At 59.5% G+C, this 17851-nt stretch overlaps 1 protein-coding gene across 3 annotated transcripts in view; it reads left to right on the forward strand.

Annotated features, from left to right (window-relative positions):
- The window catches only part of MAP2K2 (mitogen-activated protein kinase kinase 2), a 36149-nt gene extending 20697 nt beyond the window's left edge, over positions 1-15452 (forward strand). For 2 of the 3 annotated variants that reach the window (XM_074351089.1, XM_074351088.1), the window contains exons 3-11: positions 2920-3066; positions 6326-6403; positions 7045-7096; positions 7175-7299; positions 7580-7793; positions 9681-9745; positions 11031-11092; positions 12049-12094; positions 13965-15452. In XM_074351089.1, the coding sequence (XP_074207190.1) occupies positions 2920-3066; positions 6326-6403; positions 7045-7096; positions 7175-7299; positions 7580-7793; positions 9681-9745; positions 11031-11092; positions 12049-12094; positions 13965-14078 (903 nt within the window). In that variant the 3' untranslated portion in view covers positions 14079-15452. Of the gene's footprint in view, positions 1-2919; positions 3067-6325; positions 6404-7044; positions 7097-7174; positions 7300-7579; positions 7794-9680; positions 9746-9977; positions 10073-11030; positions 11093-12048; positions 12095-13964 lie in introns of all 3 variants that reach the window. The other variant, XR_012501675.1, reaches the window with a different exon arrangement.
- Positions 15453-17851: the final 2399 nt, after the last annotated feature.

Genomic DNA, 17851 nt, shown 5'->3' on the forward strand with positions numbered 1-17851 from the left:
GGTCAGCAGCTCCGCTTCACAGACTAGAAACTGAGTCTGAGCTGGGGCAGTGTCTGGGTTGCAGAGTCTGCCCTTTGCAGTTAATGACCCAATGGGAGCTGTCAAGGCTTTGCCTCCATAACCCATTTCCCTCTTTTCCTAGTTTGTGGACCACCCACCCACCCTGCCCCGTTCCTAACACATATCCCCCATTCTGCAGTCAGAACAGCCGTAAACTCCAGGGGTTTGAACTAGCACCATTTTTATCTAATCAGCTGTCAGCCAGGTGCTGATGGGGAAAGAGTGTGGATTTTGGTGTTCTGTGAGCCTGGCCCGACCCTACCTGACCACTCACCAGCTGTGTACCCCTGGGGATGTGATTTCACGTCTCTGAACCTGAACTTGCTGGTTAGTGCAGTGGGGCAGTCCTCCCTGCCCGCCTTCCCCCCAGGGCCAGGGCAGATTGCAAGCATTTGTGCTCAGAAACATGGCCCTCGTCCCATTCCTGCTTTTTCTCTGCACACCCTCAGCAGTGGTTCCTAGTCAATCTGGAAGGTTCACTTTACACACGCCAGTTATAATATCCACCAAAGCTGTGTTCACATAGCAGCCACCCCTGTGTCCTCTCTTCACTGGATCTTTCTCGAAAGCCCCTGACTTCCTTTGGCTTTATTTCACATTAAGGCGCCAACTCCAGGCTCCCGGGACCTATGAGATTCGTCCACTTCGGCCCAGTCTTGTCCACCCCTTCTGTCTCCCCCAACCCCCGCCCCAGTCATTCACCTGCAGCTTCCTTGAAGTTCTTGGCAGAGAGTAGCACCATCCATGAGGAAGCCCCTGGTCAGACGCGGGTGCCGAGCCCTCGGAACACGGTCAGGGTGAACCGGGGCTGTGCTGTACGTGCAGAAACACCAGGTTTCCGGTGCTCCGTGTGAAAAAACTCATTAATATCTTTCTTTCCCTTGATCTCATGTCAAAACAGTAAATTTTTGATGCATTTCACTGAGTTAAACAAAACAGATTTGTTTCGCCTGTCTCTTTGCACTCTTAACGCAATAGCTGGAGGATTCAAAGTTCGGTTGGTGGCTCACGCCGTGTTTCTGTGGGCGGCGCTGGTGCTGACTTCGCAGCTCCCGGGTGAGCCTGCCGCACTGCACACAGATGCCAGCACTTTGCTCTCAGACCCGCATCCCGCCTTTTCCAGGCATGTCTGCATGCACATGCTGGGCGTTCCCTCCCTGGTGTGGCCACTGGAGTTCTGGTGTGACCCACCTTCCCACTGGAGGAGCCCGAGGGGGAAGTGCAGTGTCCCAGGCCCACGGCCAGAGCTGGGCTCTGCAGGTTGGGTCAGTGGGGACCCTTCAAGTGAGGGCTGAGGCTTTGCCTGGGGCCGGCGGGGGCACCAGGCACGGTTTCACCCAGATCTGCCACAGTTCTCAAGGTTTTGATGGTCATCGATGTGGGCCAGTGAGCAGGCCGTGCTACCCTGTGCCCCCCTGAACTGAGCACACGCCCCTCCAACAGGCAGCTCTTGTCCTTCTGCCTCCAGCGCCTGCCCCACCTTGTCCGCCTGGCTTCTTCGCACCTGTCCTTGGAGGCCTGGCCTCAGTATCACCACGCCCTGAGTCACCCCGTTGGCACCTCCGCCATACCGGGGTTGTTTTGACCCCTTCTCTTCCCCTGATGACAGGTCTTCTCCAAGCAGAGCCACCTTTGTGTCTTTCTCCCCATCATCGGCCCCACATATAACCCACTGCAGAAATGTCTGTTGAATTGGTATTGGTCATTTTCAGATACCAGGGATCTGGGTCTGCCTCTCTGACAAAGGGGTGGAAATCACACCCTTTTCTTGCCTTGTCACGATGGCTGGCGCGTCTAGGATCCTGAGGAGCTAAGACAGGGACCCACAGCCGTGGCTCTCTCCCGCTGGGCGGTGGGTCTTGGCTTGTGCAGGGTTTGGAGCTGGACACTGCTCTTGGCCTTTTGTCAGCTGTCTTTTCCATGTCTCTCCGGACCATCCTTTCTGTTTCTCACCTTTCCACACGTTGTGACGAATTTGGTGACAGTCCCCTCTGCCAACTGGAACTCGAGTAGAAGAGGAGCTGGGATCCTAGGGTGGCAGGTGGCAGGTGGCAGCTCTCTCTGTATTGTCTCCAGGCTGGAGGGATGAAGGGCCCCGAAAGCCCACTGCTGGTGGGGCTGGGGGCAGAAGTGACACAGTCGTCCTGTCTGACAGGGCGTCACCCGCCTTCTCCTGGGAGAGGCTGGCACTTTGTGTGATTTGGTGGGAAGAAAACTCTTAAAGAACTCCCCCCATAACCAAGTGAAAAATGTTGCCTCCTATGACATTTTTCTGAAAACAGCTTCATTGGGATGTAATTCACATACCATATAATTTACCCTTGTAGAGCATTTCACTCAGTGACTTTTAGTATATTTTCACAATGCCATGCACCCATCACCACCTTAGTCTTAGAACATTCCATCACCCCAGAAATACGCGCCAGCCCGTTTAGCAGTCACTCCACCGTCCCCCAGCCCCTGACAGCCAGGAGCCCCCTCTCTGTGTCTGTGGACTGGCCTGTTCTGGACGTCTCACATCCACAGACTCACACGCTGTGTGTCGTCCTGTGTCTGCTTCTCTCACTCAGCACCGTGCTCTCAGGGTCAGTCCCCGTGGCAGCGAGTGTCAGGGCTGCTCTCCTTTCCGTGACTGATGTCGCGCGTGTGGAGGGACACGTGTGTCTGTCCCTTCTTCAGCTGACTCAGGACACTTGGGCTGCTTCTGCTTTTCAGCTGTTGTGACTCACGTTGCTGCGAACATTCACGTTCGAGTCTGTGGCTGTGTTCTCAGTTCTCATGGGTTGATGGATACCCGCTGCTTCCCGGCTCCCCTTAGAAGGCGGCTTGGCTCTGAACCCACTTTCTTCTCCCCTGCAGCTGATCCACCTGGAGATCAAGCCGGCCATCCGGAACCAGATCATCCGCGAGCTGCAGGTGCTGCACGAGTGCAACTCCCCGTACATTGTGGGCTTCTACGGGGCCTTCTACAGCGACGGGGAGATCAGCATCTGCATGGAGCACATGGTGAGCACCCCCAACCCCGGAGCCGCGTCAGTGTCCCCCAGTCACCGGGCAGAGTTCACACAGGTTGAGGAACAGACGTCCCCTTGCCTGAGACCCTCAAGGCCCCCATCCTATTTCCAAGGGGACCCGTGTGGAGATGGTGGATGCAGTACAGCCGTATGCTTGTATAGATGCCTTTGTTTTATTGGATACCAGACACTGTCCTCCTAATATTTTTTGGTTTTAATGGAGGTACTGGGGATTGAATCCAGGACCTCGTGCATGCTAAGCCCGCGCTACCACTGAGCTGTACCCACCCCACCTTCCTGACAGTTTTGCCTTTTCCCACCGTCCAGCCTCCTGGCATCCACAGGTAGCTGGCAGGTAATGTGCTGAGCACGCTGAGGCTGCTCCCAGTCCCCACCATGTCACAAGTAATGCTGCTCCGAGAGTCCTTGCACCCAAGCAGGCTGTGTGAGCGTTGAGGCCTGCAGTGGTGCACAGGGGGAGCCTTGTCTCTCCCTCCCACGATCCCCCAGTGAGAGGGCGGTGGGCTGCAGGCCTGTGGGATCAGACCTCTGCGGTGGCAGGTGATTTTTTTAAACCACGGTCAATTCTGTTGTGTCCCCTTGTTGAGGAACTCTGGTATCGAGGCCCAGAAATGGGTGGGATTGGGTGTATCGAAAGCAGAAGTGGTCAGAGCCGAAGGCCCCCGGAGGAAACACCTCCGGCCCTCCTCCGCCCAGCGTCCGCCAGGTAGGGCTCTGTCCGCCCTCGGCTGTCTGGCCCTAGCCCTCGGGGGCCTTGCAAAACCAGGATGCCATGTGGCTTTAGGCAGGCAGCTTCGGTTACGCCTCGAGTGCGCTGTCCCCTCTGACAGTTTTGTAACGGAGGCAGGAAATGAATTTGAGCAGGCGCCTGCAGGGAGGGCAGCGTCCGGGGAGTGCCCCCGGGAAGGGGCTCCCCCGCCTGTCCTGGCGGAGCCCCTTCCTCACTTGGGAGAGGGCGGCCAGATTTGCCCCCCCCCCCCCCCGGCAGCCACTGTGCAGACAGAATCGGGCGGGGAAAGGGCGTGAAGTCAGTGTGGTCTGAGGGGAGCCAGGTCTGCACTGTAGATTGTCCCTCCCCCTCCTCTCTCTCTCCCCCTCCCCCCTCCTCCCGTCCTCCCCAAATACCCTGAGTTCGGAGTCTCTTTCCCTTGCAGAAAAGCGGGTCAGCATCAACCCCCCACCCCGGGTCTGGGTGGGTGTGAAGCGTCGGCTGTGGGGCGAGGTGTCTGCGATCCGAGCCCAGCGACAGATCTAGATGGATGGACACATAGATAGGCAGGCAGACAGGTTTAGAACTCTGTGTTTCTCTGTGTGTGCACAGAAGGGGCTGGAAGAGTCTAAGTTACACTTCAGGGGAGGCAAGTGGAGTTGTTGGAGATCAGAGTGTAATTTATCTGCATTTGAATTTTTATAAGAGAAAGGTATTTGTAGACTCCCTGCTTAATGCAAGTGTGGCTTCGGAGATGTTTAGGAGACACACACACACACACAATGAAAGCGTGTGGTCGTGTGTGAGGAGTGACCCAGCTGTGACGCCCCCGCGCCACATCCTGTCCATGTGTCTTCTTAGCTGTGGACCAGGGGTTCTCCCCTGGGCGACGTGTGGGACATTTGCGTTGTCACAACTCGGGAGATGCGGATGCGGGCCGAACATGCTGCTTTACACGCACACGACACGCAGGATACTCTCCCCCGTTTGCCAGAGTGACCCGCCCCGTGTCCTCAGTTCCCTGGGGATTCTGCTGTGGAGAACAGTGCTGTCTGCGCCACAGGGCTGTTTTGAGTTGACTTGAGACCCTGGCACGGGGCCTGGGCCACCATAGCCTCTCCGTGGATGCTCACCCTGAGCATCCTCTAGCAAACAAATCACAGCTCTACAGAAAATTAAGAATGAAAGGGGCTGTGTTAGGGAGCAGAGATCACTAACTTTAAAGAAAAAATTTTAAGGTTGCTAAAACAAAAAATGAGAAGAATAAAAGGAATTCCCCCCATGTGAGACAGGCCTGGGCTGGGCAGAATGCCGATCGCCTGGGTTCCTCCTCAGCCACCCTCACCATCTGCCTGCACTCGGCCCCCGCCCTCAGTCTGGCGCTAGCCGACAGTGTCGCACACAGGATCCTGAAGCTTCAGAGTGCCTTGGGTTTTCCAGAACTCCCACCGTGCCCTCCTCACCGAGCACAGCTGGGGCAGCACCCAGGCTTCTCCCCCTCCCCCAAGTGAAGCAAGAGGCAGCTGGTGGCCACGGGAGCCCTAGAGCAACGCCCCAGAGAAAGCACGGGCCACCTGGCCACGAGCGCAGGTTCTGGCCACATCCCCACTGCGCCCCTCGAGCCTCAGCTCCAGTCCACCCAGTGACCTGGGGCCCTTGGAGCCCCCTCTGAAGAAGCGCCTTGGGCCTGTTGGCGACGCCCTGGGTTTCGGTCTCCAAGTACTGCCAGGAGACCTTGCGCAAGACACTTGATTTCTGCCATTTCCTCGTTAACCATGTGAATTTGGGGCCACGCCCAGGTTGGGGGATGGACTGCAGTCACCTGTGTCAGGTCCTTTGCAGGACATCCCACACACGGGGCGGTGAGCAGGGGCTAGGCCTGCAGGAGAGGGACGGAGCCATCCATCCTCCTCCTCCCCCTCCTCCTCCTCCTCCGTGCCCCTCCGCCATCAGCCTTCCTGGTGGAGCTGGGGGCTTGGGCGAGGGAGCAGTGGAGGGGTCAGTCGACTTGGCCTTCCTTCTGCACTGGGCAGTTACGGGCCTTGCCTCTGGGTTCTTCCTCCACTTCCCACGGCTGCACCCAGCTTGCGGAGGAGACCCAGGCCCCAGAGTGGGTGGCTCGGCCACAGGCCTCGTGGAGCTCTGGCCTCCGTGGCTCTGCTCCGCCCGCCGCTACCGTGGCAACCTCGGGAAGGCTGAGTCACGCCATCCAGCTGTGGGCCTCAGTTCCGGGAAGGACAAGCCGCCTGGGGAGCGTGCTGGCACCCTTTCCGCTTCCTGAGGCCCCGGAGGCAGCAGGGGCCGCCAGAGTCCCTGCTTTTGGCCGATGGGCTGCCTTTGGCTGTGGTCTGGTCTCTGCTTCCTGTGGAGGAAGTTGGGCACCAGATCACTGGGAAACAGGGAAATGCTCCGTTCTTATACCTGCTGCCCTGGCATCCCCCTGGGGACCCGTCTCTGCACTGCCAGCCCTGCCTGGTGACGGCTCAGAGTGGCTTTCCTCTCTCTTCTGTGCTGCCCCTAGGATGGTGGCTCTCTGGACCAGGTGTTGAAAGAAGCCAAGAGAATTCCGGAAGAGATCCTGGGGAAGGTCAGCATCGCGGTAAGTGTGCGAGTGTGCGCTCCTGGCTGCACGCTCTCGCCCGCTCATTCTTACTCCTGCCCCCATGCCACGCGGCCAGGGTTCGAGGAGCCCCTGGGAGCCAGTAGTAGGCACTAGAGTGGCCCCCTGCGAAGATGGCCTCTGGTGCCAGTCTCCACCAGCTGTGGCACTGAGCTGGTGGTGTCCCTTTGCCCTATATGGTGGGGATGATGCTCCCCTACCCCATCCGGATGGGTTGCTGGAGATGCTGGGGGCCTGGTCCCAGGCACACAGTGTCCCTCCGTGCTGTCATCATGGAGTGTCTCCTCTCTGACGTGGTGAAAGGGCCACTGCGTCCTTCACCACATCGGCCTGGGGCCTGAGCACTGTCTCAGCACCAAAGTGCTCAACAGGGGTGACCTCCGAGGTGGGGCAGTTGCCTGGACACTCAAAGGCCCACTAACGGGGCCTCAGGCCTTGTCCCAGCTCTCACGGGCCTCACGAGAGGAGCAGTGTCTGCTTTCCGGGCAGGGAGTCATATGAGTCAGTGAGGTGCGTGCCTGTGCGGATGTCATCACCATCACATGGCCCCTGCAGTCTGGCCTGAGGGCCTGTCCAGAGGACAGTCCCCCACACAGCACCGCCCTGCGGCTTCCCTGCAGGTTCTGCGGGGCCTGGCGTATCTCCGGGAAAAGCACCAGATCATGCACCGAGGTAAGGGCTGGGAGCCTCTGGGGCCCGGTGGGGCTGGCGGGTGGCCCGGGGCATCCTCACCGCCAGCTCTCCTCCCAGACGTGAAGCCATCGAACATCCTCGTCAACTCCAGAGGGGAGATCAAGCTGTGCGATTTTGGGGTTAGCGGGCAGCTCATCGACTCCATGGCCAACTCCTTCGTGGGCACGCGGTCCTACATGTCGGTGAGTCTGGCGGGAGTCTGCTTAACAGCTGTCTTTCCTGGACTGGTCTTTCTCCAGGAGCAGAGACAACGACCTGTGGGTTGTGGGTCTTTAAGGAGACACCGTCAGCACAGCTGGAAGCAGGTGGAGGGAGGAGACGGAATTGCTTTCTTCCTGTTACTTGGTCTCCAGAGGGATGACAGGGCATGATGGGGCTGCAGGGGAACCAGGGAGACACTCTAGGGTGCCAGCCCCTACCCCGCATGCACCAGCCCCCTCCACCTCCCTGTCTCGCCCACAGCCAGAGCGGCTGCAAGGCACTCACTACTCGGTGCAGTCGGACATCTGGAGCATGGGCCTGTCCCTGGTGGAGCTGTCCATCGGAAGGTACCCCATCCCCCCGCCAGACGCCAAGGAGCTGGAGGCGATATTTGGCCGGCCCATGGTCGACGGTGCAGAAGGAGAGCCTCACGGCATCTCACCACGGCCGAGACCCCCCGGACGCCCCATCAGCGGTAGGGCCCGAGCCTGGGACTTCCAGCTTGGACAGGGCACGCGGCGCCCGGGGATGGCAGCTGCCTCCCCTCTGGCCTCTCTCAGCGCCACCTGTCCCCCTGGGTCATGCTCACTGTGGTCAGCAGTCCTCAGATGGTCCCGAGGCTTCTGGGGACAGCTCTGCAAGCAGCGCCTCAAACTGTCCCGTCCGGGGCAGCTGCACCTGTTGCTGCCAGCTGGCGGGGCCCAGAAACTCTCCTCAGCCAAGCCGCGCGTGGGGTGGGCGGTTTTTCCAGCATTTTATCACAAAAGCGTTCAAGGGTGCAGAAAAGCTGAAAGGGTTGCCCAGCAGGCACCTTTGTGCCCACCACCTGGGCTCTGCGGTGCCGCGTCTGCTGTGTTGGGCCAGGACCTCCTTGGGTGGCTTGTTGGATGAAGCCCCGACACACAGCGGGGGTGGGTGGGGCCGGAGGGCCGGCGGGGCCCCCAGAGGACCCTCGGTACCTAGAGCCACCACCTGTGCTGTGAAGTTCAGGCTGGTACTTCCACCAGGCCGGGGGCTGGCGAGGGGAAGGGTCCCGGCTCGGGGTCCCGGCTCGTGGTCACGGCTCAGGTGGTCTAACTAGGAAGCAGCGCTTAGGGCTCTGTGATTTTTTTTCTTTAAGTCAAGTGACAGGAAGACAGTTGAATTAAGTGAGGGTCCAGAGGACCAGGCCTTGGGCTGCAGTTGATCAGTTGATTTCTCAGCTTTATTGAGGTAGAATTCACCTACCTTGTGACCCACTCTTTTCAGGCATGCAGTTCAGCAGATTTTTATATCTTCATAAGGTCTGACCACCACCTTTATATGATTCCAGAACATTCCATCACCCCAAAAGGAAACCCTGTCCCCCCCACAGCCCCTGACAGCCAGGAGCCCCTTCTCCGTCTCTGTGGACTGGCCGGTTCTGGATGTTTCACGTCAGTGGCGTCACACGCTGTGTGGCCTCTTTTGTCTGGTTCTCTCACCGAGCCTTGTGTTCTCAGGGTCTGTCCACACTGTGCCAAGTGTTGGTGCCTTGTTCCTTTTTATGGTTGCGTAGTATTCCACTGTGTGGGTGGCTTTTGTGTACCTATTCACCGTTAATGGGACACTTGGGTCTTTAGATGGTGGTTGTCACAGTATTTTCAAGCCCAGACCTTCCCCTTTCCTGGTGCCACACCCACACTGCTGAGGTGTCTGGATTTCCTCCGAGGGGAGAACCCCCATCCCTGCATCTGTGTCCTCAGGCCCTGGCCCCGCCCTCCCAGCCCGACTCCCAGATGGTGTCTGGGCCTTCCAGGCGGGGAGGAGCGGTGGGCTGTGCCAAGCCACTCGGCCTGCCAGCACCTCCCCCAGCCCCGGCCCCAGCCCGAGTGCCCATTTCAGGACTGGGGACAGAAGGCGAAAGTCCAGCTGCCAAACGCGGGCCTGGCCAGCTGGGTCTAGGACAGGGGTCAGCCATGCAGCCGGCCACCGTCGTGAGCGGCTCTCGGGCCCACGGCCGTCTCCACCAGCAGGTCCACACAAGGTCACACTGCCGCCTTTGCCTGCCCGGCCCCCCATGCCCCACCGGCACCAGGGGGCAGGGGTTTGACTTCGGTACAGCACAGACTTGGCACTGTGCCAGACCTGTGACTTCTCAAAAAACATTCCTGTTCGTTTTGCTGTTTTGTTTTGTTAATTCACCGGAGGCTCAGGAGAGAAGTGACTTTCCCAGGAAGGCAAGCTCAGTCGCCAGGCAGCCGGGCTGGGGCACCACGCCTCTGGTTCCAGCCGGGTGGGGAGGAGGCGCTCGGCTGTGTTCAGCGCACTCGGACCTTGATGCCCGACAGAAGTGCTGCGGCCACCTGCCCATCTCACCCGTCTTTGTCTCTGCCCTGGGCAGGTCATGGGGTGGACAGCCGGCCGGCCATGGCTATCTTCGAGCTGCTGGACTACATCGTGAATGAGGTGTGTGCCTGGGGCCCTGGCGGGCCTTCGGGCCAGCGGGTTTAAGCCGTTCCTGTTGGAAAGAAGGGAGCCGGACTTGTAGACCGGGTTCTTTTGGGGAGGGGCTGTGGGGAGAGATGGAGACCAGCTGTGGTTGTCAGGAGGTTATGAGGCATGAAGGTGATGGCCTCACTCCCCCAACCCTGCACAAGCCCACCCTCCCCAAAGGACTCCTTTTTGTTTGTTTTCATAGAGGTGAACCCAGAGTTCCCACCCTGAGCCCAGGAGCCTGGCCCCTCCCTGCAGCTCTTGTCACCAGCAGCTCCTTCTCTGAGCATCTTGACATCTGTGCGTGAAGTCCTAAATCATTCCCCCTTCCTCGGGGAAAGTTCAGCGTCCCTGTCCCCACCCCCCAGACCCCCATCTCTGGGAAGGAGGCCCAGGGTGCACACCCAGTCCCTCCCCACCCTGGGAGAGGGCAGCACGAATACTCTCATTGTGCAGATGGGTGAATCCAGGCATAAGGCCTGCAGCTGGGAAGGGGCTGAGTGAGGCCTGACCCCACGGCCCTCCGTCTCAGCACGACCGGGTCACCCTCCCTGGGCCTTCTCTGACTGAAGTGTGTTTCCAGTGGCCCATTGCAGTTGGGGTGGCCGGGCTTGGCCCAGGGTTAGGTCTTGAGGTGAGCAGCTCAGGGCCCAGTCAGTGGTGGTGGAACAGGGCAGGTGGCTCTGGTGACACAGCAGTGACACCCAGGCCCAGCGAGTACCCGCTCCAGACGGGGCCTGACCCTGCACACCGCTGTCTGCACGCCCAGACTTGTGCCAGGACAGACCCCTCAGACTCCCCCTGTTTTGGGGCCCAAACCCCTGGAGCTTACTGCCTCCCTGAGGTCCAGACCCTCAGCTCATTCCAAGACACCCCCAGAGCGGGGTGGCCGAGACAGGATGACCTGTGGTCAAGAGTAACCACTCTCGTCCGTAAAATGAGGATGAGCCCTGTCCTTCTTCCTTCTAGAACCAGCTGTGACCCCCAGACAAGAGCTCTTGAGAGAAAATCTGGGAAGAGCCCAACCCAGCTGGCTGCCTGGGAAGCCGCTGGAGGAGCCTGGGGGTGGGTGCCCTCTGCCCGCCTGCAGTGGGCTGCCCCCAGGACAGTAAAGGCTCAGGGCCAGGAGAAGTGCACCCGAGGGTGCCTGGAAAGTGCCACGCTGTCCCCACTCCCGCAGGGCTGGGAAGCGTCTCTTCCCCTGATTCCAGAATCATCCTTGAGCATCTGACCCCCACCTGTCTGTTCTGTCCCACAGCCTCCTCCCAAGCTGCCCAGCGTCGTTTTCACCCAGGACTTCCAGGAGTTTGTAAATAAATGGTGAGCTACCACAGCCCCCAGCCTGGGGTGGGCAGGGAGGGGGCCAGACTGCCTGCTTCCTGGTCCCTGGCTGTCAGGGATGCCAGGCCGGTGGCAGTGTCTGGCGGGACGCAGAGCTCACCTGAGAGCCCAGGTTCCCTTCCCGAGGCTGCTGAGTCACGGTGTCCAGCTGCCATCCCCTAGTGTCCCCGCCTGGAGTGAACCAGGAGTCCAGGCTCTTTGGAAGTGATACTGTTCCCACCTCAGCTCCTGCCGTCAGGCGCCCTGGTTTCCTAATCCTGCAAGCCCAGGGCCCTGCAGCCCCCAAGCACGCCTTCCCAGCCGGCTTCTGGGCTGTCCCAGCCCCTCCACCCTCTGGAGGCCGAGGAGTACCTCGCAGGTGGGCTGGGGCCTGGAGGGAGGGCCGCCCCGCTGCCCCACGTGTCAGGACGCCAGCACGGCCGGCCCCGGGCACAGCCGCTGGACGGCCTAGCTCCCTGGGGTGCGGCCACCCCCCCCCGCCCCGTAAACGTCCCTATGCCTGTGAGGCCTGTATTTGAAGAGCTGCCACACCACCCTGAGCTACTTAGAGCAGCTGCCTTTAGACAGTTCTGCTTTTCTGAAGGAAAAAGTTCCATTTTGACATTTGGACTCCCAAACTTGGGGTTTTTATTAGAAATGCAGCCTTGGTTGCTGCTGGGCCTCCAACCCAGAAGCCTCGAGGGGTTTCCCACCCTCTTTCCCTCTTGTCCTGGGCTGAGACTTCTGCTCTTCCCTCCCGGGGCCTCCTGTTCTTACACCCAAGAGCACGGTGGGGCCCCCCACCACAGGAGCCAGGCAGCAAAGGGCGGCAGGACGCAGGCTTCTGACCGGCCAGGGCGGGGGCTGCCTGGTCCCAGGGCTCCCTGACGGCCACTGACTGTCTGCCTGTCTTGTCTCCCCACCCTCTGTCCTCTCCTGCCTCCCGGAACCTGCAGCCTAATTAAGAACCCAGCAGAGCGAGCGGATCTGAAGATGCTCATGGTAAGTGAGGCACACAGGTTTTGGGGTCACAGGCTGTGCCCAGGGCCTCTTCCTCCTTGTGGGGAGATGGGCCCCTGGCAGGCTGTCCTTGCCCCAAGCCAGCATATCGCAGGGAACATGGGGAGCTTGGCCAACTGGAGGACCCCCGTGGGTCTCCTGGGTTCGCCGGAGGGAGACATGGGGAGCGGCTGCGGGGGAACACAGGGGCCCACATGCCTGGGACGCATGACTGAATGACTGGGCTCCAAGGCGTCGTTGACACCATGTGGGTGTCTGCCTTCCTCTAAACCCACGCTATTCAATATCCTTGAAAACCAAGGTGGTCACCGAAAGCCGCCTTCCCCCAGCAGGGCTGCCTGTCGCAGTGCCTTGCGCCCACGGCAGCAGTGGACGCGAGGCCTTCTTCCTGTGCCACCAGGTCTGCCCACCTGAGTCTCCCCCGATGCTAGGCAGCCCCTTAATTATTTCTCGTGTCCCGGAGAGAGAAAACACTGCCAGTTACAGACGTAAGACATGGATTCTCAGTCTCAGCTGTCCACGGGGGAGAGAGGGAGCCTCTTAGGGTAGTTGCGATGTGGTACCTTAAATAACCGAGCCACGCCCTGCGGTGGGCCCCGGGCCCCAGGCCCCTGCCTGCTGCCCTGCAGGACCAGACTCCTTGCCTTCCCGCACGTCCCCCCACAGGTCCTCCCGCCCGCAGGCATCGGCACAGGGCGCTCCTTCCCCCGCGGGGTGTGTCCTGCTGCTCTCTCTCGCTGCCTCTGGGCCTCCGCTTCCTTGCCTCCTCCAGGAAAGCACCCTGTCTAAGCCCACCCTCGGTTAGCTGTGGCTACAGGCAGTGTGTCCCAGTGGCAGTCGGTCTGCTGCGGGCCAAAGAGCTGGCCTGGCCTGGAGCGCCTTGTGGGACTGGGTCTGCAGCCACCTGCTTCCAGAATCTCCTTATTGAGTCTGGTGAATCCAAGGAACACACGATATAAGAAATGTCTTTGTTGCGGAATACGCAAATCCCCGGAACAGAGGAGTTGAAACCCCCATGGTGCCACCCCCGCCCCCAGCTCTGCGCATCTCGCGGGGCACAGAGGGCTTCCAGGCCCCTTCCCGAGTAACGCTGCATGCGTGTGAGGCTGAGCTCGCCGCCCTGACCACAGGAGCCCTCTTCCCTTGGCTTGGCTTTTCACCAGGCCCGCGCCCACCTTGGGAAGGCTGAGGGTGGTCTCGCCCGCTCCCAGCTGGCATAAGAGGCAGTGGTCCTGGCCTTGCAAACCAGGAGCCTCTGGCACTGAGCCATCCTGTTCGGGAACCGCTACCAGGGCGGCTATTTAAGTTATTTAAGTTACTTATGCTGATGGAGAACACGAGGTTCTGCTCTCCAGCCACATGAGCCCTATTTCAAGGGCTCAGGAGCCTCATGGCCCCGGTGGCTGCCCGCCCTGGACGGGACATATAGGGAACTTACTATCCTCACAGAGAGTTCCGTTGTTCAGATCAGATGCTCTCACCCAGGTGACTCTGCTCCCAGGAGACATTGGGCCATGTCTGGGGACATCTGTGGTTGTCACAACTGGGGTTGCTCCTGGCATTGTCTGGGTGGGGCCAGGGAGGCTGCTTCACACACCCCACGGTGCCCGGGATGGTCCTGCAGAGACTGGCCCTGGTGTCAGAAGTGCAGGGTGTCAGGGACAGAGGAGACCCTGAGCTCCAGGGGGCACAGAGCAGCCTCCCCCTCACCTGAGACCCTGTCCCAGGCTGGGGGGCCTGGGGCCTCCCCGCTCTGGGTTTGGTTCCCCTCCCCAGTCCTGCACGTGCCCTGGGCCGGGGGCCTGGACGTCCGGCCAAGGCCAGGCTGCTCACGCCATTCCTTCCCTTTCAGAACCATGCCTTCATCAAACGGTCGGAGGTAGAAGAAGTGGATTTCGCCGGCTGGTTGTGTAAAACATTGCGGCTGAACCAGCCCAGCACGCCCACGCGCAGCGCCGCTGTGTGACGGTCCCGCTGCAGGACCGGCTCCTCCTCTCCCGCCTCCTCCCGCCGCGCCCTCCGTGGAGACCCACGCGCATTGGGAAGGGCGCCACCTTCGTGCCGTCTTCTCGGAACCTGCTTCCTTAGGTTTAAAGAAAAAACCAAAACAAAACCGGGAAAGAAAAAGCAAACGTGCCCCTTGTGCTTCTTGTTCCTCGCCCTTTGGGCGTCAGCCCTGGCCAGCCTAGGGCGGTCTCTCCCGCAAGGGTGGCCCTGACCCGCGAGAGATGGGGAGCCACTGGGAGCTGGCTTTGCTCCTTTCCAAGGGGTGAAGCCTCGGAGGGACCCCAACGTTGGCACCTTTCACCAGAAGGGGGGTTGCTGCCCTAGGTTTCAAGTGTCCCCCTGGCCTGACACCTGCCCCTGTGAGGTGGTCCTCCAGGCACCACCTCCCAGAGAGCAGTCAGCCTGATGGCCGTCACGGGGTCCCCTTCCCTCCACCCACCCCCGGCCACTCCTGCCTCTGGTCCCGCAGCCCATCCTCAGCAGAGCATGGCCTGCCCCTCAGAGGGACTCTCTCATCCTCACCCATGCTTCGTGGAACAGAGACTTCTGACAGCTCGCGGCAGCAGGAGCCGACACTCACTCAGCAGAAAGGAAGTGCTGGGTTTCCAAGCTGTCGGTGCGGTTGGAAACCCCAGCAGATCCTGTAGATAAGGCCTGCACCCCCACGCCTGCAGGCCGACAGATGTGGGCGGGTGGCTTGCTGTCACCTCCACGCGCCCAGCAAATCAGAAGTGACCGCCCAGGGCACGTCACTCTTGGGCTTTGAACTGTTCAGCTGCAGCTAGTTGGAAATGAGGCGGCGGGGGTGAGGTCCTAGCTCCCGGTGTCCTCTGGGGTGTCCAGCCAGGCCCCCTGCTGTGGTCTGCACGTTGCCCAAGACCCAAAGCCCAACCTTTCCACCTTTAGGGCTGTGCCACCTCTGATGGAGAAGGCTGCCTCCAGGCCAAGGGCAGTAGGAAGTGGTGGAGGGCAGGGCCCTCTGAAGATGAGCTGTGAGCCTCCCCTCTCCCCAATACTTCCTGAAAGAAGCTGATACTTATCTGTGATAAATTGCAGGGGAAGGGTTCTCCAAGAGTGATGGGCCTGGCGCCACTCTGGCCCTGGGGTTGGAGAAGGTGCAGCAGAAGCTGGGGACTTGTGGCCCTGTGGGAACTGTTGGATCCTTTTCTTCTTAGGGTGACCCTTCCAGTCTGTGTTTTTTTTTTCTGTGGTCACCAAAGAGGAGACAAGCTGGTAGCTCCTTAGACCAGCTTTCCAGGCTTCTGCCTTTTGAGTTACCCCCGCCCAAGACTCACCTGATTTAGAAAAGAATAAAAAAGATAACTCAAAGCAATGGAGGTGTCACTCTGTGGGTCCCCCAGCTCCCTCAGGAGCTTCAGAAGAGGAAGGCCTAACAGGTGAACTGTGGCTCAGCGTCTTGGCCCATGGTGCTGGTGCTGGCGGTCAGACAGGTGCGTCTTAGGGCCAGTCCTGTACCCATCAGGCCCTGGGCTTGACCAACTCCTGCCAACAGCTGGCTCCCATTTGCAAGGAGTAAGACCACATTGACAGGGTCCTAGCAGTGTGGGAGTTTGGGGCCAGTGGGTAAGGCCTCCAGGGTTGGTGAGGGAGGTGGGGTGATGGTTCAAAAGCAGGCACCTCCCACAGTGTGGCCTCAGAGAGGGGCCCTGGCACCTCCCAGCCCACCTGCTCCACTCGGCCGGGTCTGCATCCTCTACTGTTGTGTTACTTCGCCAGGACCCCACTGCCCTTCAAAAAAAGAGCCAGACACCAACACGTGGCTCTTTCCCTTCCCTCTCCGAGTCAGCTGGGAACACTCCAGAGTCTTGGAGACCAAGATCTGACATTGACAGCCAGGGGTCTCCCTCTCTCCCCTGCCCACTGCTCCCTGTGGACGTCCCTAGACTTGGCACCCTCTGTTCCCACACCCTGTCTCCCCTGGTGCACGGTCTGGCCAAGGGTGGCCACAGGCAGGCGAGCCTATAGGTCCTCTGTTCTGAGGGGGCAGGTTCTTAAAATGTAACATTTGTTTGTTCGGGGGTCTCCTGACATGCGGGGATCCAGGCAGAATGTGGGGTCCAGCAGCCAGGTCGCTGGGGGCTTCCAGGCCTTCCCAAGCTTCTTGTGAGAGACCCTGTTCTGTGTCAAGGTTCCTCGTGGCTGTTCCTTAAACCCCAAGATGGCCAAGTGTGTGAGATGGTGCAGCCGCTGTGTTGGGGGCCCTGGGACCCCCCCCCCACTCCGTGCTCCTCTGACCTCTGGGTCCAAAGACAAATCAATCAGAAAATGAATCCGAGAGCTTCGGAATCTTGCCCAATGGGTGTTCTTACCTTTGGGTTTTGGGTTTTCTTTGCTCCTGGGTTTTTTGCTTTTGTTGTCGTTTTGTTTTGCACCTGGTTTGGAAGAAGATACCAAGTGTCTTGTAGGTGCAAGTTTTTCTTCAGCTCCATGTTTGCATCATTTTCAAAAGCACTTTTCAAAACCACGTGTGCTGTCCCCTGAGTCCCCAGAGAGCAGACTGTCCCCACCTGGTTCCTCTCCCTGAGCTCTGAGCAGCTCACAGGTGACTGAGGAATAAATGATGATCCGGAAAAGATGGCCCAGCTCCATCAGAGAGCCTCCAGCCTCCACCCGCAGCCCCGGCTAGCAGTGTGTGAGCTAGCGGGTAAGAGCCAGCTAAAGAGTCTGTTTAATTTGCTCAGGGTCACGGGCGACCCAGGATCAGATCAGCCCCTTCTCTGAGTGTAACACACGGTCCAGGGATGGGGCAGGGGGAAATGGAAAGAAAAATGTGCGGAACCAGCAGGCAGAGTCAGGCGGGTCTCGCTGCCCCATGCCCCCACCACGCACGCGCATCACTCAGCTGCAGGCACGATGTAAATTTCCTCGAGGCCGCATTCAAAACAAGAAAAAGAAATAGGTGAAGGTAGTTTGATGGTATGTTCTATTAGACCCAATATTGCCAAAATATTACCATTTCACTTTGTAATCAATATGGAAAATTAGTCTGGTCTTCTGATTTAGATTTTTTGTTTGTTTTTTGCTTTGTTTTGTTCTTTGGTATGAAGTCTTGGCAAGATGGTATGTTTTGCCTTCAGGGAGCATCTCAGTTCCTACGGTCCACATCTTGAGTGTTCGAGGCCACTCGTGGCCAGTGGCCGCATGTCAGGCAGCACAGCTCTAAGCCTTTCAGTGCTGTCTTTTCCCAGCTGGCCATACCCACTTGGCCTCAATGGGGACCGTCTTGTCCCCTCAATCCAGGGGACACTGGCCAGGGTCTGGGGACATCTGGGGTTGTCATGACTGGGCTCCTGGCATTGACTGGGTGGGGCCAGGGGTGCTGCTCAACCCCTCACCTAGCCCCTCCCCCCCCCATCAGCAGTGATGAGAGGAAGCTGGTTTGGCCCACACCCCTCCCCGCATCCAACGGTGTAGGAGGCCATGGTCGTCAGTAGCAGAAGTCAGACCCTCGGTCATCTGTGTCCGGGGCTGCCCTGCTTGAAGCGACCAGGTTTCCTGTGTCCAGAGCCTGGGACACAGTGTGGCGTGGGGTGGCGGGGATGTAGGCAGGAGCAGCCCAGAACCTTCTGGAAGGTGAGGAATCAGCAGAAGTGTGCTCAGCCAGCCCAGGGGTGGAGGTGTGTGCCAGGCAGGAAGCCTCAGGTCTGGGAGGCGGAACTCAGTGGACTCCGGGTTAACAGGGTTCAGTTCAGAGGAAGCTGCGACAGGGTT

This window comes from Camelus bactrianus, chromosome 22 (assembly GCF_048773025.1).
Source record: "Camelus bactrianus isolate YW-2024 breed Bactrian camel chromosome 22, ASM4877302v1, whole genome shotgun sequence".
NCBI classification, from domain to species: Eukaryota; Metazoa; Chordata; class Mammalia; order Artiodactyla; family Camelidae; genus Camelus; species Camelus bactrianus.